The sequence below is a fragment of the Apiospora marii genome, assembly GCF_038362585.1.
Source record: "Apiospora marii strain CBS 49790 chromosome Unknown utg000011l_segment0_segment0, whole genome shotgun sequence".
Taxonomy (NCBI): Eukaryota; Fungi; Ascomycota; class Sordariomycetes; order Amphisphaeriales; family Apiosporaceae; genus Apiospora; species Apiospora marii.
Genome location: NW_027117382.1, coordinates 4,843,875 through 4,866,145, shown reverse-complemented (window position 1 = coordinate 4,866,145; position 22,271 = coordinate 4,843,875). Strand labels below are relative to the sequence as shown.

The window sequence follows — 22,271 nt, the reverse complement described above, 5'->3', positions numbered from 1 at the left end:
GCTGCGTGAACACCGCCATCCTCCCGCGACTGAAACCTCGGGCTCATCCTATAAACTCAATAGCGGTGCCGTAATTAACAGACCCCCCCTGCATAAGCCCAAACCTTACCGCCCCCCTTCAAAGCTTACTCCCCGCCCCTCTAACCGCCACCGCCGCGGTCCCGTTCCTCCCAAACATCTCGCGCAGGTCGCCCGCGATGTCCTCGGGCCTTTCCCAGGCCGGGAAATGCCCGCCGCTCGGATGGGTCCGCTCGAAGACGACGCGCCCGCCCGTGCGGGTCCAGACGCTCGGCCGGACGATGACGTCCTTGGGGAAGTGCGAGTAGCCCACGACGACGGGCTGCCAGTCCATCATCTGCTCCTGGGTCATCTGGCCCGGTCGCGTGGCCTCGCCCCGGTTGACGCGGGCGAACTCGTAGTAGATGCGCACGCTGGCGGCGGGGCCGGCGGTGCTGAACCTAGAAAGCAAAAAGAGAAGGGAAAAGGTTAGAAAATGATGCCAGCCACGAAAGGTAAACGGGGGACATATGCGTGCTTGAGCGGAGGTTATGCAAGATAGGAAAGGAACTTACCAGTAAATGCTGATCCAAGTGAGAATCTCATCATCAGTCCACGGATAGTCATCCGTCCAATCGTGCAACTTCTCATAAATCCAGCTCAGCAGCGCAACCGGACTATCCGACAACCCATACCCAATCGTCTGCGGCTTGGTCGAGTGCATCGCCCCGTACCCGCTCCCCTCCTTCAAGAACCAAGCCGACCGCGCAAACCCGTCGCGCTCGTGCTTGCTGTACGGCCTGACGCCGTGCTCGAGCGCCAGGACCGGGTGCCGGAGCCAGCCCGGCGGCCGCGCCACGTCGAGATTCAGGTGCGTCGCCTTGACGTGCTGCGGGTAGTGGTGCGAGAGCGCCCGGCTGATGAACCAGCCCCAGTCCCCGCCCTGGGTCGCGTACCGGTCGTAGCCCAGCCGCAGCATCAGTTTGTTGAGCACCTCGGCGTACTGGTCAATCGAAAACCCCCGGCGGCCCACGCCCGACGAGAAGCCGTAGTTGGGCAGCGAGGGCGCCACCACGTGGAACTTGGGCCCGTCGTCGGCGCCTCCCTGGTCCTGGGCCTGGGTCAGGGCGTCGATCAGCTTACTGCCTTCGTAGACGCTCCCCGGCCAGCCGTGGATGAAGAGCAGCGGGACCGCGTCCGGGTCCTCGCTGCGCCGGTGGATGAAGTGCAGGTTGACCGGCTCGAAGCCCTCGGCCGCGACGTCGGTGGTGAACTGCGGGAACCGGTTCAGCCGGGCCTCGGCCGCGCGCCAGTCGAAGGTCGTCTGCCAGTGCTTGGACAGGCGCTTGACGTCGGCGAGCGGGGCGCCGAGGTCCCACTCGGCGGCCTCGAGCTCGTCGGGGAAGCGGGAGCGGGCCAGCCGGACTTTGAGGTCGGCCAGGTCGGCTTCGGGCACGGCGATTTCGTAGGGTTTGATTTCGTCGTCCATTCTTTTTCAGGTTTCTTTCTCGGCGATATGAATTGACTCGATGTTTCGGGAGGGAGGATGGATACAAGGAGGCACGTTTATTTTCCTGCGGCATTGAGGTGAGAACAAGAGGGTGAAATGAGGCTCCGCGTGGTTGCGCGTCTCCACTTCTTATGCAGCGTCGGCGTCATCAAGGCGGAGGTGCCATGCTCAGGGCCTCGGTAACACCAAGTCCCGACGGACTCCCTTGCTTCGGCGAACCAACCAGCTTCTCACAATTTGTCGATCGTGAATTGTACGACTGATGTGGATCTTTTCTACCCCAGATTTTGGCATCGATCGTGCAAATCCCCACCAACTGTTCGACGCCACAATTGCTCACAGATCCCTGCAAGTCCGTGTAACAAATGTGTAGGACGTAATTCCAGGGACCGATCCAATAATGTATGCATTGATCCTCATCCATCCCCCCGAAAACCTTGTAAAATATGTATTAGATGAAGTATAACATCACCTCTCGTCTCCAATCAGATACTAACGATATCACTCCGTCTTGCCAAGGGACTCCCCAGCCTCCCCCCCATCCCATCCCCATGCCACCTTGCCATCCGCTCCAACCCCCACGTCATCCCGAGCAAAGCATGCCCGAACTCGTCGACCTGACTCGGCCGCACCGTATCCATCATCCTTAGCTGCTCGAAGATAGGCACGAACAGCGCGTCCCCCCGCCTTCTCTGCCCCGCGGACCAAGCCCACGCCGTCTCCGCCCCCCACAGCCCCGCGCGCATGGTGAACGCGATGCTGCCCGGGCACTTCGACCAGCCGTGCTTGATGTAGTGGTAGACCTCCATCATCAGGTTGGCGACGAGCCAGGTCCGCCGGATGCTCTCGGTCAGGATCCAGAGCTTCCAAGTCACCACCGCCGCGTCCAGCGAGACGATGCCGTCGAACGGGATCGACTGGTTCAGCGGGCTCGTCGACGCGTCGCCCCCCGGCGTCGGCGCCACCGACCGCCGCGTCTGCGTCCACAGGTCCCTCGTCCAGGCCGTCAGGGTGGGGATGTCGGCCTCGGCGCGGGCGCGCATCCGGATGTCGCCGTCGAAGAGGCGGACCATTTGGTAGGCCACCAGCGCTTGGACGCGGGATAGCCGGCTGAACAGGTCGCGGGCCTGTGAGCCGGAGCCGGCGGAGGAGGAGGAGAGGTCTTCTCGCAGTTGGTCTTCGAGCAACTGCGTCACCCTGTCGTCGACGAGCTGGAAGATGCTGTTCTGGTTGGCGGGGCCCCGGGCTAGGAAGTATAGGGCCATGGTGCTGTAGGCGTCTTGTATGCACCGCGGCATCTTGTTGTGGTATAATTGCCGATGATGCATAGGACTATGGCCGTCGGTGACCCACTCCCGCAGCCACTTCTTGACCGTGTCGACGAGGTGCAGCATCTGATCCACCATGTAGTTGGTGGGAAGGTCCAGCAAGATACCGTCGGGGGCAGTCTTCTCGTGCGCGAACGAGCCCTGGGCAAGAAACCAGTCTACCTCCAGTCCGTCCGTAACCGCCGGGATGTTGGCGACTACCATGCTCTGGTCCGCAGGGGATGGTTCAACGACAGAGCCCAGATCAAAACCACCAGCATCGGCACCAGTATTAGCATCATCTGACACCACCGCCTCATGCCCCTTCGGCGATGCTATCGTCATTGTATGTGGTGCTACACCTGCCGATAGCTGCTCGGTATCCAGGCTCGTCACCTCGAAATCCAACAGCATCGACGCCTCAGTGGATGCAGACGCAGATGCAGCTGGGCATTCGGGCTCGAGATTGGGCCGAGGCGGCGGATAAGCACAGGGGATGCGTTTCGCCGCACATCGGCGGCAGGACGGGACCTGCTTGGTGCACTGGCGTTTCGCCTTGGTGCAAGCGACGCAGGCCCGCCTCCAGATCATTTGCGCATTAGCCCCCGCCGACCCCGACGGTTGCAGTGGGGCCTCGCTCGCCATACTGTAACGACTTCCCGTCACAGTCCGGGGATAAAGTACGGAAATAAAGGCCAGCAAGACGCGAGAAAGACGTTGGAGTAGTGGGAATCCCTGTACGAGGAAGTGGGCTGGCGGGAGAGAAGCGCGCGTAGACAAAGGAGTGAATGGGTGCTGGGCGTAAGACGGGGCAATGAGTTGTTTGTCAGCGGCCGCTGAATAATCGTGGCACGGAGAATAGTGGGACGGTCTAGGCAGCTTCTGGTTACGGTATAAGCCCGCAAGCCAAAGCCCCATTCTTCTCCGCAGGTGTGAGTGGGAAAGTATGGGGCCGCTTGGCACGGATATCTGCTTCTTTGCGTTAGGCTTGCGGGAAGATGCACAACAGCGAGCTTGATTTGGCGGGAAAATGCGGATTTATCATCACGCATTTGGATTTGGAGTCAATCCGCGGAGGATTATGCAGTACAAACGTCAGGATAGACGGTCTGGTCCACAGCCAGATCTCGCTTTCGGAAATCAGACTGCATCTGCCTACATATATAAACGTCCCTAGTCTTGCCAGAAATTCCGATTGAGATACCAGAGACATACCATCAACAAAGGGATTTGCTTAGTATTACTACGAAATTGACCCTATTAACTTCCTACTTGAAAGACCGTCATCATGGCTGAGCACCTGAATTTCAGCATCACCAAGACCTTCCACAAGAAGCCCTACCCCTCCATCTCCCCCCAGCGGCCCGAGCTCTCCCAAGCCGGCAAGAGCGTCCTCGTCACCGGCGGCGGCGGCGGCATCGGCTACCACATCGCCAAAGCCTTCCTCCAGGCCTCGGCCGCCACCGTCGTCATAGTCGGCCGCCGCGAAGAGGTTTTGAAGAATGCGGCCGCCCAGCTCGCGAAAGAGTACCCCGAGTCCCGGGTGGAGTGGCAACAGTGCGACATCGCCGCGGGCGAGGATGTCGAAAGGGTGTGGAAGACCCTCCACTCGCAGGGAACCGTCATCGACGTCCTGGTCCTGAACGCCACCGTGGTGCCCAAGATGGAGCCGCTTCTCGACCTCGGCATCAATGATCTCAAGGATAGTTACAACGTCAACATCTTTGGCAACCTGGACATGACGCAGCACTTCTACCGACAGGAGGGATCCCGCGCGGGCGTGACCAAGGTAAGGAATGAAGGACCCCCTGTCCCCGGTCCTGCAGAAAAGGTGGTAGTTGATAATTACATGGCATAATACTAATTTGTGTCCGTTGCTTTCTAGTACGTGGTAAACGTCTCGACCGTATCGGCCCACAATTTCGAGACCTCCACCTTCATGCCGGCCTACGGGCTGTCCAAGAACGCCGGGACCCTGGCCATGCAGCTCGTCGCCCGCGACACCAAGCCCGAGGTGATGCAGATCGTCACCTTCAACCCGGGCCCCGTGTATACGCCCGGCGCGCAGTCCGTCGGGGTCTCGGAGGATAGTTTCGACTTCAATGATGGTAAGCGGTCCTCTCGTCTGTTGTATTTCGACTTTGTTTTCCCTTCTCTTTCCTTTCTCCCTGATTCTTTGATTTCTTTTTCTTCTGTTTTTTCCCTATCCTTCCCACATGAAAGTCGAGGAGGGCGCTAACAAGATTGTACAGCCGACCTTTCGGGCCAGTTCGCGGTCTGGGCCGCCTCCCCCGAGGCGGCCTTCCTGCATGGCCGCTTCGTGTGGAACGAGTGGGACGTCGACGAGATGAAGAGTGGTGAACTGAGGAAGAAGATTGACGAAAACCCAACTTTCCTCCAGGTCGGGATCCACGGCATCTAAAGGGGGTGGCATGCCTCTGCGGCACAGCGTCCTATGGGGATCTTCTGCGGCACAGGAAAAATTTGTTCTTTCCAGTTGTGCATGTCCTCTTAGAACTAGAACAAATGATGGAGAACATGGTCCTACCTTTCGTTTGTGGCTGGCATGTGCATTGCGATGATGTTTTTACTGCTGCTAGTTTCCCCAGAAGCAATTTCAGCAGAATGATGAAGGACAGAGAATATAAGCATCCAGTATCGAACGTTTAGGTGCCATTGCTTAATACCCTACTTAATCTTGGCGCTGTCTATTGCTTACTAGTATATGGAGAAATTTGTGGTAGCGAGTCTCTAGCGTCAAGTAACCGTCGTCTATTTCTGGTCTGTGAGGATCCCGAGACTCCACCCGATCGGTTCGGGCTCCACAGATTGGGCTGCGCCGCCCAGCCACCATCTCCGAAAGCGGCTGTAGAAGGGTGCTTAGTTGTTGCCGCCTGGAGGCAGCGGTTTGCCGAGCTTCCGAGTGCGCCCATCACGTCAGCCCTGCTGGTTCTGGCTGTGCCGCCCATACCCAGGGACCTGGACTCGGTTCGCCAATCATGTGCCTGGGACGACCGGTATGACGGCATGCTCCGTTGGCCGGGTGGGCCGTCTACACGATGGATACAGTCCACAGCCACGGTTCCTTTTGCTGCTTGGCAAGAGTCGAAGGATTTAAATAGTAATTGCTAGCCAGGCAATTAATTCCCATGTCCTCGACACACCAGAATCAATCCTCGATTTCACGCCGTCTCTTCGCAAGACGCGATTTTCAAGATGGCCGCCCCATCCACTTCCACGAGCAACATGCTCCTCTTTCTGACGGCGTTGCTCTCAGCTCAACCCGCCTTGTCGGAAAGATACATGCCTGTAGATTATGCAGGCATCTACAATCTCTCGAGCGGTGTGTCCAACACCACGGCTTCCCTCTATGCGCAAGCGGCCGCCAACCCCAACGCCACCCGCTCTGTCAAGCTCCACCCGTTTGACTGGTACCAAGGCAACAACCCAGATTACTACCAGAACATCGAGTGGGAGTGGCGTAAGTAGAATTGTGGATCCTTCCCGGCCATGGCGGTCGAAAATGCTAACGGGGAGATAATACACAGGCGTCAACGTCTCCGACTTTGCCGCGACGAACGCGCAAAATGGCATGCCCCTCGTCGACCCGCACGTCGAACTCACCACGTACGACTTCAGCTGGTCCGGCGGCAAGAACCTGTCGGACCAGATCCGGAGCGAGGACCCCGTCTGCATCACGGTGGCCATGTCGCGCGACTGGCCCGCCAACGTGACGAACCGCTACGCCGACGGCAACACCGACGACGGCAGCTGCGACACCGTGCTGGGCGAGGAATGCCGCCGCGCCATCGAGAAGCAGGGCATGTCCGGCTCCTCCTCCACCAAGTGCCAGGCCCCGACGAAGAGCTGGAACGAGCTGCCCGAGTGCGCCGACAGCTTCGGCTACGCCTACAACTTGACCGGGTCCGCGGGCTACGTCTCGTACGACCTCAACGCCGCCAACGGCACCCAGCCCGGGCCGGGGGCCGCAAAAACGGGACCCGCGTGCCCGGCGGCGTGCCCAACCCCGTCAGCGGCACGGGCTTCTACGCCTTCAACTCGGCCCCCCGCAACGAGACCAACGAGACGGCCTACTACGAGGCCACCAACGCGCTGCACGTCGTCATGGTCAACACGATGCTGCCCATCACCAACGGCGCCATGGGCAAGGCGCGGCTGATGTGCATGCGCGTCAACACGACCAAGGTCGAGTGGGAGGACCCGGAGAGCTCGGCCACGCGCGGGGCGGGGATCAGCGCTTTTGCTACGGCGCTGGTGGGGGCGATGATGATGATGGCAATGGTTTCGTAGTTCAACTTCTAGATTGAAAAATGTATGAGACACGCGCTTCATTCCATCAAGACTATGTGCCGTAGTGACTATGGGCATCAATTCATTGGTCGAAAAGCTGGATCTTCGACATCGCCAGTGATCAGATAGTCACTGTAGCCTTGTTGATGCGTGAGGCAAGTACCACATAGCCGAAGTCGCCTTTCTAAGTCGAAGATTGACGCGGTACTTAAGGACTGTTCTGGAGGTTACGTAAGGATACATTGCAGATTGCATACCGTCGTAAGGCTTCCCCTCAATAGTTTTTCGTTGCATTTACTGGTTGGGTAAAACATCGTAGAAACCCATTGTAACACTATCCTTTCAGGCTTGGTGCCAACTTCTCTGGCTCACGTCAGATTGGGCATTGGTAGTTTACCCGAGCCCAACCTTGGTTCGCGCTCCATGTAATCATGTCTGCCATGTGATTCAAAGGTTCTGGTTCAGACTGAGTGGGAAATTAGTGACAAAAGAGCTTCGAGATATCTTTCCTACTTGATTTGCATTTTTCCTCGCCTGATAACTACACTGTTATTTTCTCCAAGAGCAATTGTATCACCTTTTAACCCGGGCCCAGCCCCTATTCCGTTGTTTACTACTTGTCACAAAGCCTGATGCATATGCTTACATGCGAGTAAGCCTGAATCAGAGAAGTGAGGCAACTTTCGGGACCATCCGCAACCATACGATGCGGCTCAATCCATATCACTCCAGCCTGACCGAAGCTTACTACGTCATTGAATTGAGCTTTGGGTTTTAGGATTGCATTCCATGAGTTCCTGGGGGAAACTTCCTTTTTCTTTTCTTTCTAATGATGAACTTAGGTCATTGAAACGTCAGATACCGAAGGTGGACGGTGCATCATCGATACTTGACAATGGCCACGCGAGTGGACCGACCGCTAACGCCACCAGGTTAGTTCGTATAACAACAGCATCCCATATTTATATAACGTGTATCTTGCTGATGGCTCGCATGCCAGTGTTACCCCCGGAGCATTACGCGCTGAAAGTTTCTCGATTCTCGAAAGTTGATATTCGGGACGCAAATTTCTCCGGGACACATTACGCTAGTCTTGGGAAATATCTCATCTCCCCGTTTAGATCATACGGTGACGAGCTCGCAGTTCCAATCGAGCAGGACCATTTTCCCTTTGTGACTGTTTGCGATCTGTCCAGGAGGCGGGACGATCCGAACCGGACCCGCCAATTCTTTGCTCCGCAGGAGCTATCCACTTTCGAAGCTACATTCATTTTTTTTTTTTTTTTTGAATCAAGTTTATTGTCCGTATGCAGCTACCTAGCTATGACAGACACTATGACAAACCTAGCCCTGAAGAGGGCTTACTCCTTCATACCCAGGAGAGTAAAATCCGGAAATTCCATCGCTCAACTTGCTGTCCATGCACAGCCTGTTCGTTGTAGTTAGCAAAAGGGAAGCTTTGTTTCCCGTAGAAACGAGAGCAGAGCTCCCCGTCCACGCATGGTAGTGAAAAGGATGGTAGTTGTGAGAGGGAGTCCCATGAGCTGCCTCCGTAGTTGCTGTCGCTGTCTGCTGAAGTGCCGACAGTAGAGTAGGAGATGTGTTGTGGTCTGCCTCGTTCTGCCGCAATACCTACAGACGTCCGAGTCGGTTTTCCCTATGAGGTTTAGGTAGGTTGCTATATGTCCGATACCTGTGCGTAGTTGGATGTACGCAGAAGTGACACTCCGAGGGACTCCAGAGTAGTCAAAGGGCTTTATCGCAAACTTCGGCGGTTTTCTGGTTAGCAATCGGTATTGCTTCCCCAGGCCGTGAGCGCGCCGGCCGTGGTCTTCATTCTGTTCTTCGAGGTCCCACAGCTGCTTCCATCTTTCTTTCACCTTTTGGTGGATCTGGCTCTTGAGCCAGCTGAGGGATACGAGCTGGTCTTGCCGATCGTGTCGTGGAAGGGGCTTCTGAAGCCCTTTCTTCGCTAGCTTGTCGGCTATCTCGTTGCCCCGGATCCCACAGTGCGCCGGACACCAGTGGAGTTGGACAGGATGCTGGAGAGATTCTGCAATGTTGTTCACTTGCCTTGCCAGATAGCTGGTTCCTTGCGTCTGACGGAGCGCGGCCTGGCTGTCGGTAAAAATGTAGCAGGGAGCGTTCCACGATCGGGCAATTCGCAGGGCTTTGTATATGCATGTGAGCTCTGCGTCCGCAATCCGGAGGCCTGGGCCCAGATTCCAGGAGTAGCATTTGGTTGCTCTCGTGTGCGGAGCAAAGGAACAGAGGCCCGCTGCGGATCTCGTTCGATTCCCTCGGGCGTCGAAAGAGCCATCTGTATAGATGATCGCTGTGTGCTGCGGGATCGTTCGGAGGAGTTCACGATGTCTCTTCGCTGCCTCCTCTTTCCCTACACTGAGTATAACCGGGCGCAGGGGAGGGCTGTACCATGGCGTGAACCAAGATTGGTCAGTCTTCTCTATGTTTTGTGACTTCGAGAGACTTTTCAGCAAGACAATGAGGGACTGAAGTTGTGTGAGGTAGGACGTTGGGGGTTGAGAAAGACCGTAGCTGCAGTTGTTCCCCAGAGCGGGTTGGTTTCGTGGTCTGTTGGTAAAGGCTTGCTTGACGGGGTGGTTGTGGGGTAGCTTGGTAAAGTGAAGTGCATATTGGTATGCGAGCTTCGTATGCCTGCATTCCGGCGGAAGTAGTGCGGCCTCAATCTCCAGCGCCTTGGTCGGTGATTTGGGGAACGCTCCCGTGATCGTAGCCAGTGCTCGGTTCTGGACCCTTTGGTACTGTTCCCACAGGGATTGGCAGCCTCTCCGCCCGAACCAGAGCAAGGACCCGTAGTCGGCCACGGAGCTCACACAGGCCACGTACAGCTGGCGTAAGGCGTTTAGCGTGAGGCCTTTTCGCTGACGGGCGATGCGCTGGATGCCTTGGAGAGCTCCGTTGGCTAGGGTCAGTCGCTTTTCTACGTGAGTCCGAAACGACAGTCCAGAATCGAACCAGATTCCGAGCCAGCGGACCACGGGTTTGGGCATCACCTCGGCGCCCTGGACCGTTATGGTGTCCAGCGGAGGTTTTCTACCACGGTGGAAGTGGATGAGCTCTGTTTTTTCCACTTCGAAGGTCGCGCCCGCTTTGTCGGCCTTATCGAACAGTTGTCTCAGGGCGTCATGAAGCACCCGGCAGTTCTTCTGTACCGACGTCGAGCTTGCTGTGAGGGCGAAGTCGTCCATGTACGACAGCTGCAGCGTGCCATTCTGTGCGGTGACCAAGCGCACATACAACAAGAAGAGGATCGGGGAAACAGGGGAACCCTGTGGCAGCCCCGAAACTGCGTAGGATTCGGAAAGCTGGCCGTTGAACAGCAGTTTGATTTTGCGCCCGCAGAGAAAGTGAGTGGCCCAGCGGATCAGCTCGTCGGGCAGATGGAGCTTCCGGAGGGCCTGGACCAGCTTTTCCGGTTGGACCAAGTCGAATGCTCCCAGTATGTCGAGGAAGATCACGGTGGTGATCTTCTTCTCCCGGCGGTGCCGCTCGATATAGTGTTGTAAGAGTAGGGCAGCGTCGATGGCTGATCGCTGTTTCCTGCCGCCGATCTGCGAGCTCTCTAGCAGGCCCGGCTCGACGTTTGCCAAGTACGCTAGCCGATTCGCAAAGAGCTTTTCGAGGAGCTTGCTTAGACAGGGAAGGAGCGAGATGGGCCGGTAGGCCTTTGGTCTGGAATAGTCGGGCTTGTTGCGCTTCGGCAAGACGACCCCGATCGCGGTCTTCCACGCTGCAGGGTGGTAGCCGCTGTGGAACAAGGCTTTGTAGGCTTTATAGAACACGTGCGGGATGGCCGCGTACGCTTCGCGGATGATCCGCCAGTTGATGCGATCCTCTCCTGGGGCCGTGTCCTTCTGCGGAATAGCCTTTCCAATCTCGATCGCTGCTAGGGTAGGCCATTGCCAATCGGCTTTGCTGTTAGATCGAGCCCGACTTCTGGGGCCGATGGGTGATGGAGGAGGAAGTGGAGGTAGTGTTGGTGACGATGGAGGGTGCTCCGACTGCTGTATTCCCTTGAACAGGGTGGAGACCAGGGCTTCGCATTTTCCCGAAAACGAGTTGACGATCTCTTCTTTCCCGCTCACCTCATAACGTAGGGTGGGTATGAATGGGTCTGTTCTTGGTTTGGTGTAACTATACGCAGTGAATATCTCCTTGCCATTGGCCTCCGCCAGAAACGTAAACCAGTGGTCTGTTTTGGCGCGGTCGATGGCCTGGAAGTAGCTGTTCCTCGCCTCCTTGCAGGCTGTTTCCGTCTCCCGGCTTGGGGTTCTTTTGTATCGTCGGAAGGCTCGATGATAACGCATCCGCTGGACGGTCAGGTCTGGGCACCACCAGGCTTTGGACCTGTCGCATGGTCGCTTCACTGGGATCGATTCGTTTGTGGCTACTTCGATGGCCCGTTGAAGCGATAAAGCGACGCTCTCGAAGTCGCCTCGATCGGCTGCAGCGTCTATGGTGGACTCAAGAGAGACAGCAACCTCCCTGAGTTGTCTCCTGAACCTTTCCCAGTCGGCCTTTTTGGTGCAGAACTGGGGCGGACGCGGTCTTGCTGCCTGGTATGCTGGGAGGAACGCTCGGAGGCTGACGGCCTCATGGTCGGATCCTGTCCCTGGGAGGTACGACCAGTCCTGCCAATGGAGGCTCCGGAAGCCGATGGAGAAGGCGAGGTCTATCACCGACGTTTTCCTGGAGTTGGGCCGATGAAATGTCCCACCCTGCGACTCTATAGTAGCATGATCGATGAGTAGCGTGGCCTGGGCCGCGTGGAGGTAGCCTGTAAGACGCTCAGAGAGAGGTGAGCTCCGAGCCAAAGGGTTCCACCACGGGTGGTGGAGGTTGAGATCCCCTACGATTAGTGCAGGCGTGATTGGTGGGTTGAGGTCGAGAAATCTCTGCACGGTAAAGGATCCCTTCTCATCTGTCTGGTTGTAGATGTTCACGATGTAGAAGTTCTCTATGGGCGTGATGACCTCCAGGACCTGCATGTAGGGATCGGAAACGAGGTCGAACCTGGGGTTCACTTCAAAGGGAAAGGACTTTCGGATGTAAGTCACGACCCTGGGGCGAGTCTGTATGCTGGAGAGATCTGTGGACTCTTGTGGTACGAGCGGTCGGAACGACGGGTGGGAGATGCAGCTGTACAAGCCGCTCCCCTGAGGACCCTTGTCTTGGAAGAGATAGGGCTCCTGGAGGCAGAGGATGTGTGATTGATGCTCGAGGGCGATCTGGAATAGGGACTGCAAGCTATGACGCCCTCGATTTAGGTTGTGTTGGACCAGCGATATCGCCTCTAGCATAGCGCTTTGTACACTTCGCACTTCTCTTTGTCAAAGGCCGTGTGGCCAGTCTGGTTGCAGTTGGCGCATTTTGCAGGCGCGTGAGTGCAAGGGACCTTGCTGTTGCAGTCCTTGCAGCTGTGCTCCTTGGTCGGATGTTTCCCAGCGCAGTAGCCGCACACGTACCGTCTCCTACAGATCACAGGGTCGTGGCCCAGCTTTAAGCATCTGCGGCATTGTGTCTTTGGCGTGAATGACTTGAAGCGGACAACCTGGAGGTGTTGGCCTTGGATCCAGATTCCGTGCTTTAGACAGTTGGCTCTGTCCACCTCCTGGGTGGCAAATACCATGGACGAGTGGGCTTTGCCTTCCGGTTTGGACAGCCACCGGACGTTCCCCTGAATTTCAATGTCGTTGAACTGTTTCACCTCCTCGGCGAAGGAGGTCGGACTTAGCGATGTCGGGACGAAGTGGGCCACCAGCTTCGGCCAGGTTTCTGGCTTTTCGGCTGCCGTGATGGGCCAGCCCTGGAAGACATCTTGCCATCTCTGTTGCTCTTGCAGCAGTTGCGAGGCCGTGAGAGAGAGCGAGGTCAGTACGACGTTCCCTTTCGGGGAGGTGTGTACGCCCTTGATTGCATTACACTGGAGTCTGGCGTTGATCCGGTCCCGAATCAGCACGGGGTCGAAGCGAGGAAGTGCTTGGTCTTTGTCTTTGATAAGAACGAGGGTGTGCTCCTTTCGGTCATTTGCCTTCTGTGGTTCGGGGGGAGAGGCGTTCTGGGATTTGGTTGTGACTTGGTCCTTCACTGTTGTAGCTCGACCCTTTTCGAGGGCTTCGCTGTATGTATTCCCTTTTGGGGTGGAGTCGATTGGCTTGGGGGTCAGGGTCAGCAGATCCTTTAGTTCTTGTACCTCCTTTCGGAGGCTGGCAAGTTCCTGGAGCGCGTTGCAGCAGTCGGGTGTTCTGTTGGGGTTTTGTGGGTCCTGGGTCGGCGTCTTGTCTGTGGCTAGTGCTTCCAAGTTCTGGGTTGCCGCGGTGTAATCAAAGCCGGAGTAGGACTCCTTGGCCTCTTGTACGAGCCGGAGGGCTTCTTGGAGCAGATGGCATGCTTTGTCCTTCTGTTGGGCGGGTCTGTCTTCGATCGTGTTCTTTCTGGGCGGTTCTGTGGGGTTAGGTGTGGGCACGTTGCCACAGTCCGCACGGACGACAATGGTCGGGCCTTCGTCTATTAAAGGGTCTGGTGTTCGCGACCGCGTAGTTCTTTTTGGAGTTGTCGGCCATGGTGACGACCGAGCAGCTCTGTTGCGAAACGGCGGCATCACCGTCGCTGGTGAGGCTGGAAAGCGCCTGTGATAGGGGTAGAAATTACTGTATTAGGAAGGTGCCTTCGATACAAAAGAATAAAAAGAAGTTGTCTCGGCAACCTGAAGCTACATTCATGGGACAGCTGCAGGAGGAACCCAAAAAGGAGAATCGCAACGCTCATCAACTAAGAACCCTATCCCTAGATAGAGGTAGCACGAGGGTATCCCCGCTACCGCAACCGAGATCCGTACGTTCGGGACGAATCGTCTTCCTGCGTGGTCACCCTTCACCTATCTGGCTTGACCATCTCGGCGCCTCATTCGACATCGACCCGGAGCTGTATTATCGGCATTTGGATCCCGCTCCAGGTATACTTCCGGGCAGTCTGCGTTCTGATTGGTCTTACCCGACGCCACCTCCCACTACTCGTGATATCATACAGTTAAGACTCTGCAATACAGGAACATGGATTCCTGACGTGCCGAAGCTATCTCTGGATGCTTTGCGTACTGAGTGTGCAGCGGAAATGGAGGCGCATATGAGCGACTTCATTCGGCTGCGGAAGTTCAGTACCGGCGATTCCATCGTACGACGAATGATTCTCCACGATCTACATTCTTTTTCTTTGGAACAGAAGATCTCTATCGAGGTGATATACCATACTTCGCCCTGGTCAAGTGTGTTTCTAAATACCTGGTACCTAATGGAACATGACACTGATCGCGTGCAGTTATTGTTTGGTTGGATTGCGGGCGTGACCTTAGCCGCTGCACAAGAGGACCTTGGTTGAATAAGTTTTCCATGACCGACTCGGTGAAGCTGAATCCGATCTACCAGCATCGTAGTCGCATGGCTTTGTCGAACTTGCGGAACGGCCCGAGACCTGTTCATGACTGCTCGAACCCAGATGCCGAGCCGGAGCCACTCTTCCAGAGCATAAATCACACGATCCGACAGTATGGCAGCTACCTAAAGAGCGAAATCATGGCGAATGATGCATTCTATGCTCTCCACGAATTGTTTGAGATCTCGGCCGCTTCGATCGACCAAGTCCTTGAGATCTTTGAAGCGAACATTCAGGCTACGGCTCGTCAGCCAAACTTCACCAGACTGTCCGAGCTTCTCATTCTGAAAACTTACATAGACGACTACCGGGGCTACTTGCAGGGTATCTCGAACCTGATCGCAGCACGAGGCAATCCTCGCTGGCCCAAGACTGCGGACCAGAAACAGAGCGAGAAGACGGAGCGCGCGGCAAAGCACCTGGAGGCAAGATACCGAAATCTTCTGCAGCGATGCCATCAGCTCGCGCAACAGTGTGCTAGCAGCATTACTATCCTCATGAATCTCGAAGGTCAACGCCAAACCGAGAAAGTAATTGAGCAGACCGACAGGCTCAAGAAACTTAGTGTTCTGGCCTATGTGTACATACCACTGACCTTTGCAGCATCGTTTTTCGGAATGAACTTTGCCGAGCTGGGAACAGAATTGAGCATTTGGTCTTATTTCCTATTTGCGGTGCCTCTACTTTTCATTTCCATGATTGCGTGGTTCTTGGATGTACGATCCATGTTGGCGAACTGCTGGAATTCGCTTTGCTACTATTTGAGTTGACATTTCCTTCCATCGCGCGACTCGGGACTCGGGGATATGAGGGTGCTTTCATTTCATATCAAACCAAGCTAGACTTGTTTCATGTTGTCTCCCTCCTGCTTGATGCCGTGTGGTGCATTTGCCATGATCAACCAGCTACCCTTTGGAATACCGTGCGTGCTGTCTACATCACCACCACACGTATCTGCCTTGGCCGGGATACCCCCGACGGCTTGCATCCAAGGTTGCGCTTTGAGGGGGGAGGAGTTGTAAAGTTGATCGACACCAACGGGTTCAGTTTTGTCGGATGCTTCTGGGGATGCAGCCATATTGTAGGAGGGAAGGCTAGTCTCATACAGTCACTATAAGCGGCCTGACATCAGAAGGGCTTGACATACTGTACAGAATGTAGTTCAGAGTAACCGTGACGTGATGTTGTAGCCTGTTTATCACGTTGAACGTATACCGGCACGAATCGCAAAGAATGTCCCGTCCTGACTTTATGTGTGGAAAGCTTTCGATTGCTCGGTATGAGACATTCTCAAAAGCCAAGTAGGCTGGTGAAAACAGTCCATAGTCAATATAACCACACTGGGTGGCCACACCAAAGGCATCCAATGATATCATTTTACATTTTTGAATTCACACCGGTGAGCATGTTTCCGAACAGGCTTTGATTTCCTGTGTCGTGATTGGCCGGGTCTGTTAGGTTGGTGGCTGCATAAGCCTCCCTTAATGCAACCTTGCATTCGAGTACCACTACATCGGGATTGCCGCAGCCTGATCAACCATATGATACGAGAACTCATAGATTGTACCATCAAGTAGAATACCGAGACACTCGATTTCGTTTTAGCTCTATTTGCCGATCGGATAAGATCGAAGTAAGGCTGTGCAAATCAGAACAACGGGTTCGATGATGGTGCCCAGCAGAATCGTCAACATGCGTTTTCATGCTCGTATATCATATTAGCTATTGCGTACCAAAGTGAGGCTCTGTGCCGGACAAGGCAATGCACTCGCCAAGGGGGCAACCTTTTCATGTTTCTCTCGCGCATCTTGCAACATGCATTAGTCGTTCTCATCAATGTACAGCCGCCTGGTCCTTTCCACTAGCGTTCCCCAATATCCTTGATAAGTGCCATGACAATCTCGATACTATGGCGTGGGTCGTTCTGTTTAGAATTCGGGTTAAGAAACGACGCATGCGGGATTCCTAGATACGTATGAGCCACAAGATGAATATACCTGGACATTTATGATGTGATGTATTCGAATCCTTACCCGAAGAAAGCCCAAGTGACGAGTCATACTGGCGGAAGATAAAAGCTTCAGTTACTTCTTGATGACTCAAGTACCACCATCTGTGCCCCTCCCGGTTGTAAACCATGCAGTGTTCTCTGTTGTTTGTAGTGGTCACGTAGTCTGTGACCTCGAGGTCGTTCTCAGAATCCAGGCTGGTTGCATCGCACAGTGCCAGAGGCCAATCTTGGTTGGGACCTTCCAGAGGGTGCCAGAGACTGGATATAAGAATGATGGTATCAGCGGCATTACCAAAAACGAAGGGAGTTGTAATACTTAGCGACCACGTATGTCTGCCGAAGAATGGATCTGCCAAGGGCACCCAGATGCTCTTGGACCAGTTGTTCGGCAGACGACCGGACCAGGTCTGCTCGTTTAATGTGAGTATCTTGTGGACTATCATCATGTGTGGTAAAACACTAACCAACATGAGCTGCTCGTAGCGGCTGTCCATGTGTGTAGTCCTCACCAGTAGACCGTGGAAAGTCTGCGTGTCGTTTTCGAATCTTTGTTACAAGTAAGCATCGTTGCTAGTTACCGTTATCCTGGCGAGGCTAACCTGATGATGGATGGGAATACACCGGGTTCCTGGCAAAGATATCTCCACTTCCCTCGCTATATGCGGATAATAAATACGCTCAACTATGACTTTGTCGTCCCATTCAATATCAGGTTGCCCAGATAGCAGTTGCAACACTTGGAACCCGTTTTGATCAAGAGAAAATTGTCTAGGGGATTGACGAATGTCTGAAATATGTTTGATGACCTCTTCGCGCCTGATGTTCTCCCGGGGGATTGAGAGACTTGGAGTGAAAGCAAGGGCATATGGTTTAACGTTCTGATAAAGGCCATTGTCCTCCAAGAACCATATCGACGCTTCCACGTCGGAACCAGGTACTGGGGAATTGGAGGCCACCATTTTCCTTGGCTAGTAGAATTTTGTTGGCTACCGGACCAGATACTAGAAGCCAGCATTTAAACTAATCTCATCTACACATCTCAATGGTCTTCTTCCTCCACCGTCGGGATACAGAGAAGCTGTGGTGATCATCCAATATCCATTGCCGCGAGTTACCCCACACCTGAACAGCTGACATTTCAAATGGAGGGTAGGAAAGGGGGTGGGTGGTTTATCGTTGGTGGGGTGTAGGCGCACAGCGTAAATTGGGCATACACAGCAGGTTATGTACAGTACCTCCCAGCATTTCAAGTGCAGGGCTGCTACCACCAAGGGCAACACGCAACAGTCGCCCCTCATACATCCATTTGTGTTCAAGGGCGCACAAGTTCTCTCTCCAAATTTACGACAACTTCTCTCAGCCTTCAGCATAAGCCTCGAGTGCTGCACCTTCACAAGCTTACGCTCAAACTTTGGCTGCATACTACGTACCCTCAGTGAGGCTCTGCTAGGGCCCCGCTATTACTTTCGACTTTTGATTTATATCATCTTCAGTATTCAGGCCTAGTACTCCGACTGAAGTTGTTCAGGTCGGTTAAGTACACCCCTTGAGCCGAATCTCCCGATCAGTCTTCTTTATGCGAACGGCAGTACAAATCGCAGTTGACAACATGCAGCTTCGGAATCCAGGCACTGTTCAGTTGTTGTCGCATGTGCAGCCGGCTGCTGGAACAAGGGTTGGAGTAGAGTACAGTTCGGTTTCCAATTGAACATTGTAAATGTTAACGTTTCATAGCATTGTCATTATCCCAGGTGTATGGGCGGACGAAACAATTAGAGGGCCCTCTGCACATTATGCATGGGTTCAGTCTCTGGCACAATCACTCAACACCGATGCCCGCATTCTCCTCTTCTCTTACCAAATCGCCGTTGATGGCACTTCCCTTTGGGATCAACTTTTGACTCAGGGTCACGCCTTTCTTGATGGACTTGACAAGTTCCGAGTCCCAGGCGAAGTAATGATTATACATCCTCGAGGCCAGTCATTCCGTACTGCTAACAAAACGCCAGAGTAGTCAACGGCCGCTTCTCCTTATCAGCCATAGCCTCGGCGGGTTCATCGCGAAACGGGTGAGCTTAAGTTTTCCTACAGACTGTACAAGTTTGCGCTGACCCCCGTAGGCTTTGGCAATGCGAATCGGATCTCGAAAGGCGTTTGAAGACGTCATTTCTGGTCTGATATTCCTCGGTTGCCCACACCTTATCTCCAACTCTCCTGAGTCTTGGAATCATGTTCAACTGATCATGAAAGCAAATCGAAAGGACATCAATAAGCAGAACATGATTGATATTGAGATGGAGAGGCTGATCACAACATGCCGTCAATTCGAGGATCTCCAGCTTACCGTCCCTATATTGTCAGTGTATGAAGCACGTGCTACTCGATTTCGGTACACGATGATTCACGCACTGCGGCAAGGGAGCAAATACACAGATGCGGTAAGGTTTTCACTGGAGTCCCTGACGGGAAAGATCGTTGACATACCAAGCTCATCACCGGGTCCATGGTGGAAATCAAATCACCCAGAGAATCCAAGTTCAAAGCTGAAAAGAAACACTTTGAACTCTGTGTCGTCGACAGGAACGACCCGCTTTACCAGCGCCTGAGCCAGTATTTTACTATATTTGGCCATCACGCACCGAGCAACGTACGAACAGCGTTTCGGGACATTCCAGTTCACACCAGTTTGCTGAACGGTGGCCTAAGGGCACGTAGCAGTATAAGCTCCTTCCAAGATGACTCTGATTTTACGCCACGAACTTCTCAGTACACCCCTGAAGGAAGTAGCCCGGCTACGTGGTTTCAGTTAGGCCCGACCTTCCTAGAGCATGATTCCGGTTATTGCCTTCCGGAACAAGAGAGAAAGTGGAGTGAAATACACTTCCCAATCTCTTACATTGCATCAATCTCGAGAAGGGAAGAGTTCTATGGTCGTAAGGGTATCATGAGCCAGATAGACCACGAATTTGGAATCAAGCCTCACCCGAAGAATGATTGTCTGGATCCTCAAAACACAAGACCCAAGTCTTATGTTCTTTGCGGTATGGCTGGAATCGGCAAAACGGAGATCGCTGTCGAATATCTGTATTCAAGACAAGACCACTTCGATGCTACCTTTTGGGTTTACGCGGATACCGTTCAGAAGCTGGGCGCGCAGTTCGTGATGCTAGCAAGGGAGCTCGGACAAGGCTCAAGTTCTGAGAGCATTGATGAGATATCTGCGCGTGAACTTGTCAAGGGTTGGCTTGCGTCACCTCGCGGCTACAGGCCAGTAGATGGAGAACTGCGTCCTGTGGAGGGCAGATGGCTCTTTGTCTTCGACAATGCTGATGCGCCAGACGTTTTGTACGACTGGCTTCCCACAGAGGGCCCAGGCTGCATACTCGTTACCAGCAAGTACCCCTTCCTAACTGAGCACAGTTATCGGCTTGGAGTCGGGCAGCACGTTGAGCCTTTTCCATTGGAGACTGGAAGTAGGATGCTCAGAGAACTGTCAGGGCGCGGTCATGCCGAGAATGCCGTCGAGCACAGTCTGCGCATTGCCAATATGCTAGGGGGTCTCCCCTTAGCAATATCACAGATGAGTGCCATCATACAACAAAAGCAACTGAGCTTTCAAGACTTTGAGGAGTGGTATGAAGAGGACTCCAAGGGCCTACACAACTTGGGGTTCCATGGCATGCCGGCAAACTATCAACACACAGTCGGCACAGCGTACACTGTCGAGCAACTTGCCAGCCCGTCAAAATCACTGCTCAATATCTTGTCTGTCCTCGATCCAGACAGAATACCCGAGGAGATGTTCCTAGAGGGACTGAGAAACGACATATTGTCAGGTTTGCTAAGCAAGAGGCACGAATACTTCAATGCACGCGCCGAGCTTATACACGCATCTTTGGTGACTCGGAACATGGCCACGAACGAACTAAGAGTACATAGAATCGTCCAGGACGTGGTTCGAGGTCAGTTGAGCGAGGACGACCTCCGTTCAGTTTACGCTGCTGTATCGCGTTTGATATCCGCTGTTTGGCCCTTCGTCTGCGGAACAGACCCAACTCGCAACCAAGCTTGGAGAATTCCGGTTGCTGAGAGATACACGCCTCACATCTGCATGCTGGAAAGAATCTTTGGTCCAGGGATTCGAGAGGGAAGATTCACAGGCACTACTACAAGTGGGTTCGTGTTCAGTAGTTATGCCTGGTAAGTTCGACCGTGTTCCTCTGTCGCAGCGAAGTGTGCTCAGCAACCCAATAGGTATATATTCGAAAGGGGCCAAACCGAGCAGACAGAACGATTTGCCAATCTAGCAAGGCAAATACTTGAGAAACCTGCTGATGCTTCCCTTGAAGACGAAGAGCGAGTGACCCACTGGCTGGGTGAAGCACACCACAGTTTGTCCCTAGCAGCAGTGTTGTCATGCAGCTCGGATGGGTTGGAGGATGCAAATACGTGGTTGGCTATTCTGCGCCGTCGAATCACAAAGTTTGACATGCCTTCAGACCGGTTATGTCTAGCCACCGCATACAACAACCTTGGAATCTGCTACAGCAGGGTCAATGCAGTTGAAGAAGCGATAGCAAGTTGGAGGCAAAGCCTGGCCGAATTCGACAGCGCTATAGATGCTCCGCCTTTCAGCGGAACGTTTCCGAGGATTTCGCTGTCATTGCTTCTTGTGTCCCAAGACCAAGTTGCGGAAGCCGAAAAAGTCCTTGTTCCAGCCTTGGAGGAACATGAGAGGCTGCTTGGGAAAGATGACAAGACGACCACAGAGTACGCTGCCTGCTGACATGGACCCCAATGTGTGTCATGGTGCATGCTAATGACCGACAGATCCGGCCACATTTGGCGTTCAATGGGAAATATCCGCAACGCACAAGGGCGACATGAGGAAGCCATGGAGTACCACCAAAGTGCTGTAGACAACCTGAGAGTTACCTTGGGCGAAATGCACTATTTTACGGGCGACAGCTTCTACAGCCTGGCTGTCGATCACTGGAAGCAAGGGGCCACCGAGAAGGCCATGTGAGTTGTACCACTACTTACTGAAACGAGACTTGATTTTGCTGAGTATTTTCTGGCTACAGGGCGAACCTTGACCATGCTATCCAAGCATTCGCTATGGACAAGAACGGAAAACCTCAAGAGGCTCGCGCAAAATGGATGAAAGGGTGTCTATTGAAAGCCAATGGTAATCCAACGAGTGACGTTCTACTGCAGGAAGCCATGTCTTTGAGGCGAGAGCTTTCTCCGAATGACACCCGTCCAGTAGAAGACTTAAAGGGGGAGGATTGGTCTGAGCTTGTGTTCTATTGGTCCAAATGACTGGCTAAGCCGTGTCCAGTTGGTGCTGGCAACTTGATCATATCCATTCGTCAAATAATAACATCATCTCTTATCTTGCCCCCCCAACCGGTGAAGAAGGCTCTCGTATCTTATGTGAGAGGCTGTGAGGACTTATGCGTCATTGGCGTTTCGATGAAGTACTGGATGACGCATATATGTGCTCAGTAGTGTCACCCTGTGGCTGATGGTTGGGTCTCACATGAGGGCGTAGTAAGCCGGTGTGTCGTGCTCGCGAAAACAGCACAGTGAACACGTACAGTGGTTGAGTGGTCAGTGAACACGGCATATCACATACATATTGAAGTGCCATGTAGAGTTC

The 22,271-nt window shown here is 54.1% G+C and overlaps 9 protein-coding genes across 9 annotated transcripts; 4 read left to right on the top strand and 5 right to left on the bottom strand.

Moving 5' to 3' along the window:
* Positions 1-118: 118 nt before the first annotated feature.
* Positions 119-1,486, bottom strand: PG985_014688 (microsomal epoxide hydrolase; the record flags this gene model as incomplete). The annotated part of the gene is made up of 2 exons (XM_066834454.1): positions 119-458; positions 573-1,486. 2 exons carry the CDS (start codon positions 1,484-1,486, stop codon positions 119-121), a joined length of 1,254 nt encoding a protein of 417 aa, XP_066679194.1.
* Positions 1,487-1,992: 506 nt separating this feature from the next.
* Positions 1,993-3,459, bottom strand: PG985_014687 (uncharacterized protein; the record flags this gene model as incomplete). The annotated part of the gene is made up of 1 exon (XM_066834453.1): positions 1,993-3,459. One exon carries the CDS (start codon positions 3,457-3,459, stop codon positions 1,993-1,995), a length of 1,467 nt encoding a protein of 488 aa, XP_066679193.1.
* Positions 3,460-4,102: 643 nt separating this feature from the next.
* PG985_014686 (short chain dehydrogenase domain-containing protein) lies at positions 4,103-5,236 on the top strand (the record flags this gene model as incomplete). Its single annotated transcript, XM_066834452.1, has 3 exons — positions 4,103-4,603; positions 4,700-4,922; positions 5,067-5,236. 3 exons carry the CDS (start codon positions 4,103-4,105, stop codon positions 5,234-5,236), a joined length of 894 nt encoding a protein of 297 aa, XP_066679192.1.
* A 794-nt stretch (positions 5,237-6,030) lies between these two features.
* PG985_014685 (uncharacterized protein) lies at positions 6,031-7,125 on the top strand (the record flags this gene model as incomplete). The annotated part of the gene is made up of 3 exons (XM_066834451.1): positions 6,031-6,295; positions 6,363-6,756; positions 6,849-7,125. The coding sequence occupies 3 exons, from the start codon at positions 6,031-6,033 to the stop codon at positions 7,123-7,125; spliced, it is 936 nt and encodes a 311-aa protein (XP_066679191.1).
* A 3,406-nt stretch (positions 7,126-10,531) lies between these two features.
* PG985_014684 (uncharacterized protein) lies at positions 10,532-13,768 on the bottom strand (the record flags this gene model as incomplete). The annotated part of the gene is made up of 3 exons (XM_066834450.1): positions 10,532-10,565; positions 10,762-12,414; positions 12,633-13,768. The coding sequence occupies 3 exons, from the start codon at positions 13,766-13,768 to the stop codon at positions 10,532-10,534; spliced, it is 2,823 nt and encodes a 940-aa protein (XP_066679190.1).
* Positions 13,659-15,368, top strand: PG985_014683 (uncharacterized protein; the record flags this gene model as incomplete). The annotated part of the gene is made up of 3 exons (XM_066834449.1): positions 13,659-13,779; positions 13,958-14,431; positions 14,485-15,368. The coding sequence occupies 3 exons, from the start codon at positions 13,659-13,661 to the stop codon at positions 15,366-15,368; spliced, it is 1,479 nt and encodes a 492-aa protein (XP_066679189.1).
* Positions 15,369-15,436: 68 nt separating this feature from the next.
* PG985_014682 (uncharacterized protein) lies at positions 15,437-15,676 on the bottom strand (the record flags this gene model as incomplete). Its single annotated transcript, XM_066834448.1, has 1 exon — positions 15,437-15,676. One exon carries the CDS (start codon positions 15,674-15,676, stop codon positions 15,437-15,439), a length of 240 nt encoding a protein of 79 aa, XP_066679188.1.
* Positions 15,677-16,459: 783 nt separating this feature from the next.
* On the bottom strand, positions 16,460-17,103 carry PG985_014681 (uncharacterized protein; the record flags this gene model as incomplete). The annotated part of the gene is made up of 2 exons (XM_066834447.1): positions 16,460-16,563; positions 16,632-17,103. 2 exons carry the CDS (start codon positions 17,101-17,103, stop codon positions 16,460-16,462), a joined length of 576 nt encoding a protein of 191 aa, XP_066679187.1.
* A 1,115-nt stretch (positions 17,104-18,218) lies between these two features.
* Positions 18,219-21,931, top strand: PG985_014680 (tetratricopeptide repeat domain-containing protein; the record flags this gene model as incomplete). Its single annotated transcript, XM_066834446.1, has 8 exons — positions 18,219-18,295; positions 18,344-18,563; positions 18,619-18,678; positions 18,730-19,047; positions 19,098-20,809; positions 20,864-21,379; positions 21,440-21,631; positions 21,694-21,931. 8 exons carry the CDS (start codon positions 18,219-18,221, stop codon positions 21,929-21,931), a joined length of 3,333 nt encoding a protein of 1,110 aa, XP_066679186.1.
* Between the last annotated feature and the right edge of the window lie 340 nt (positions 21,932-22,271).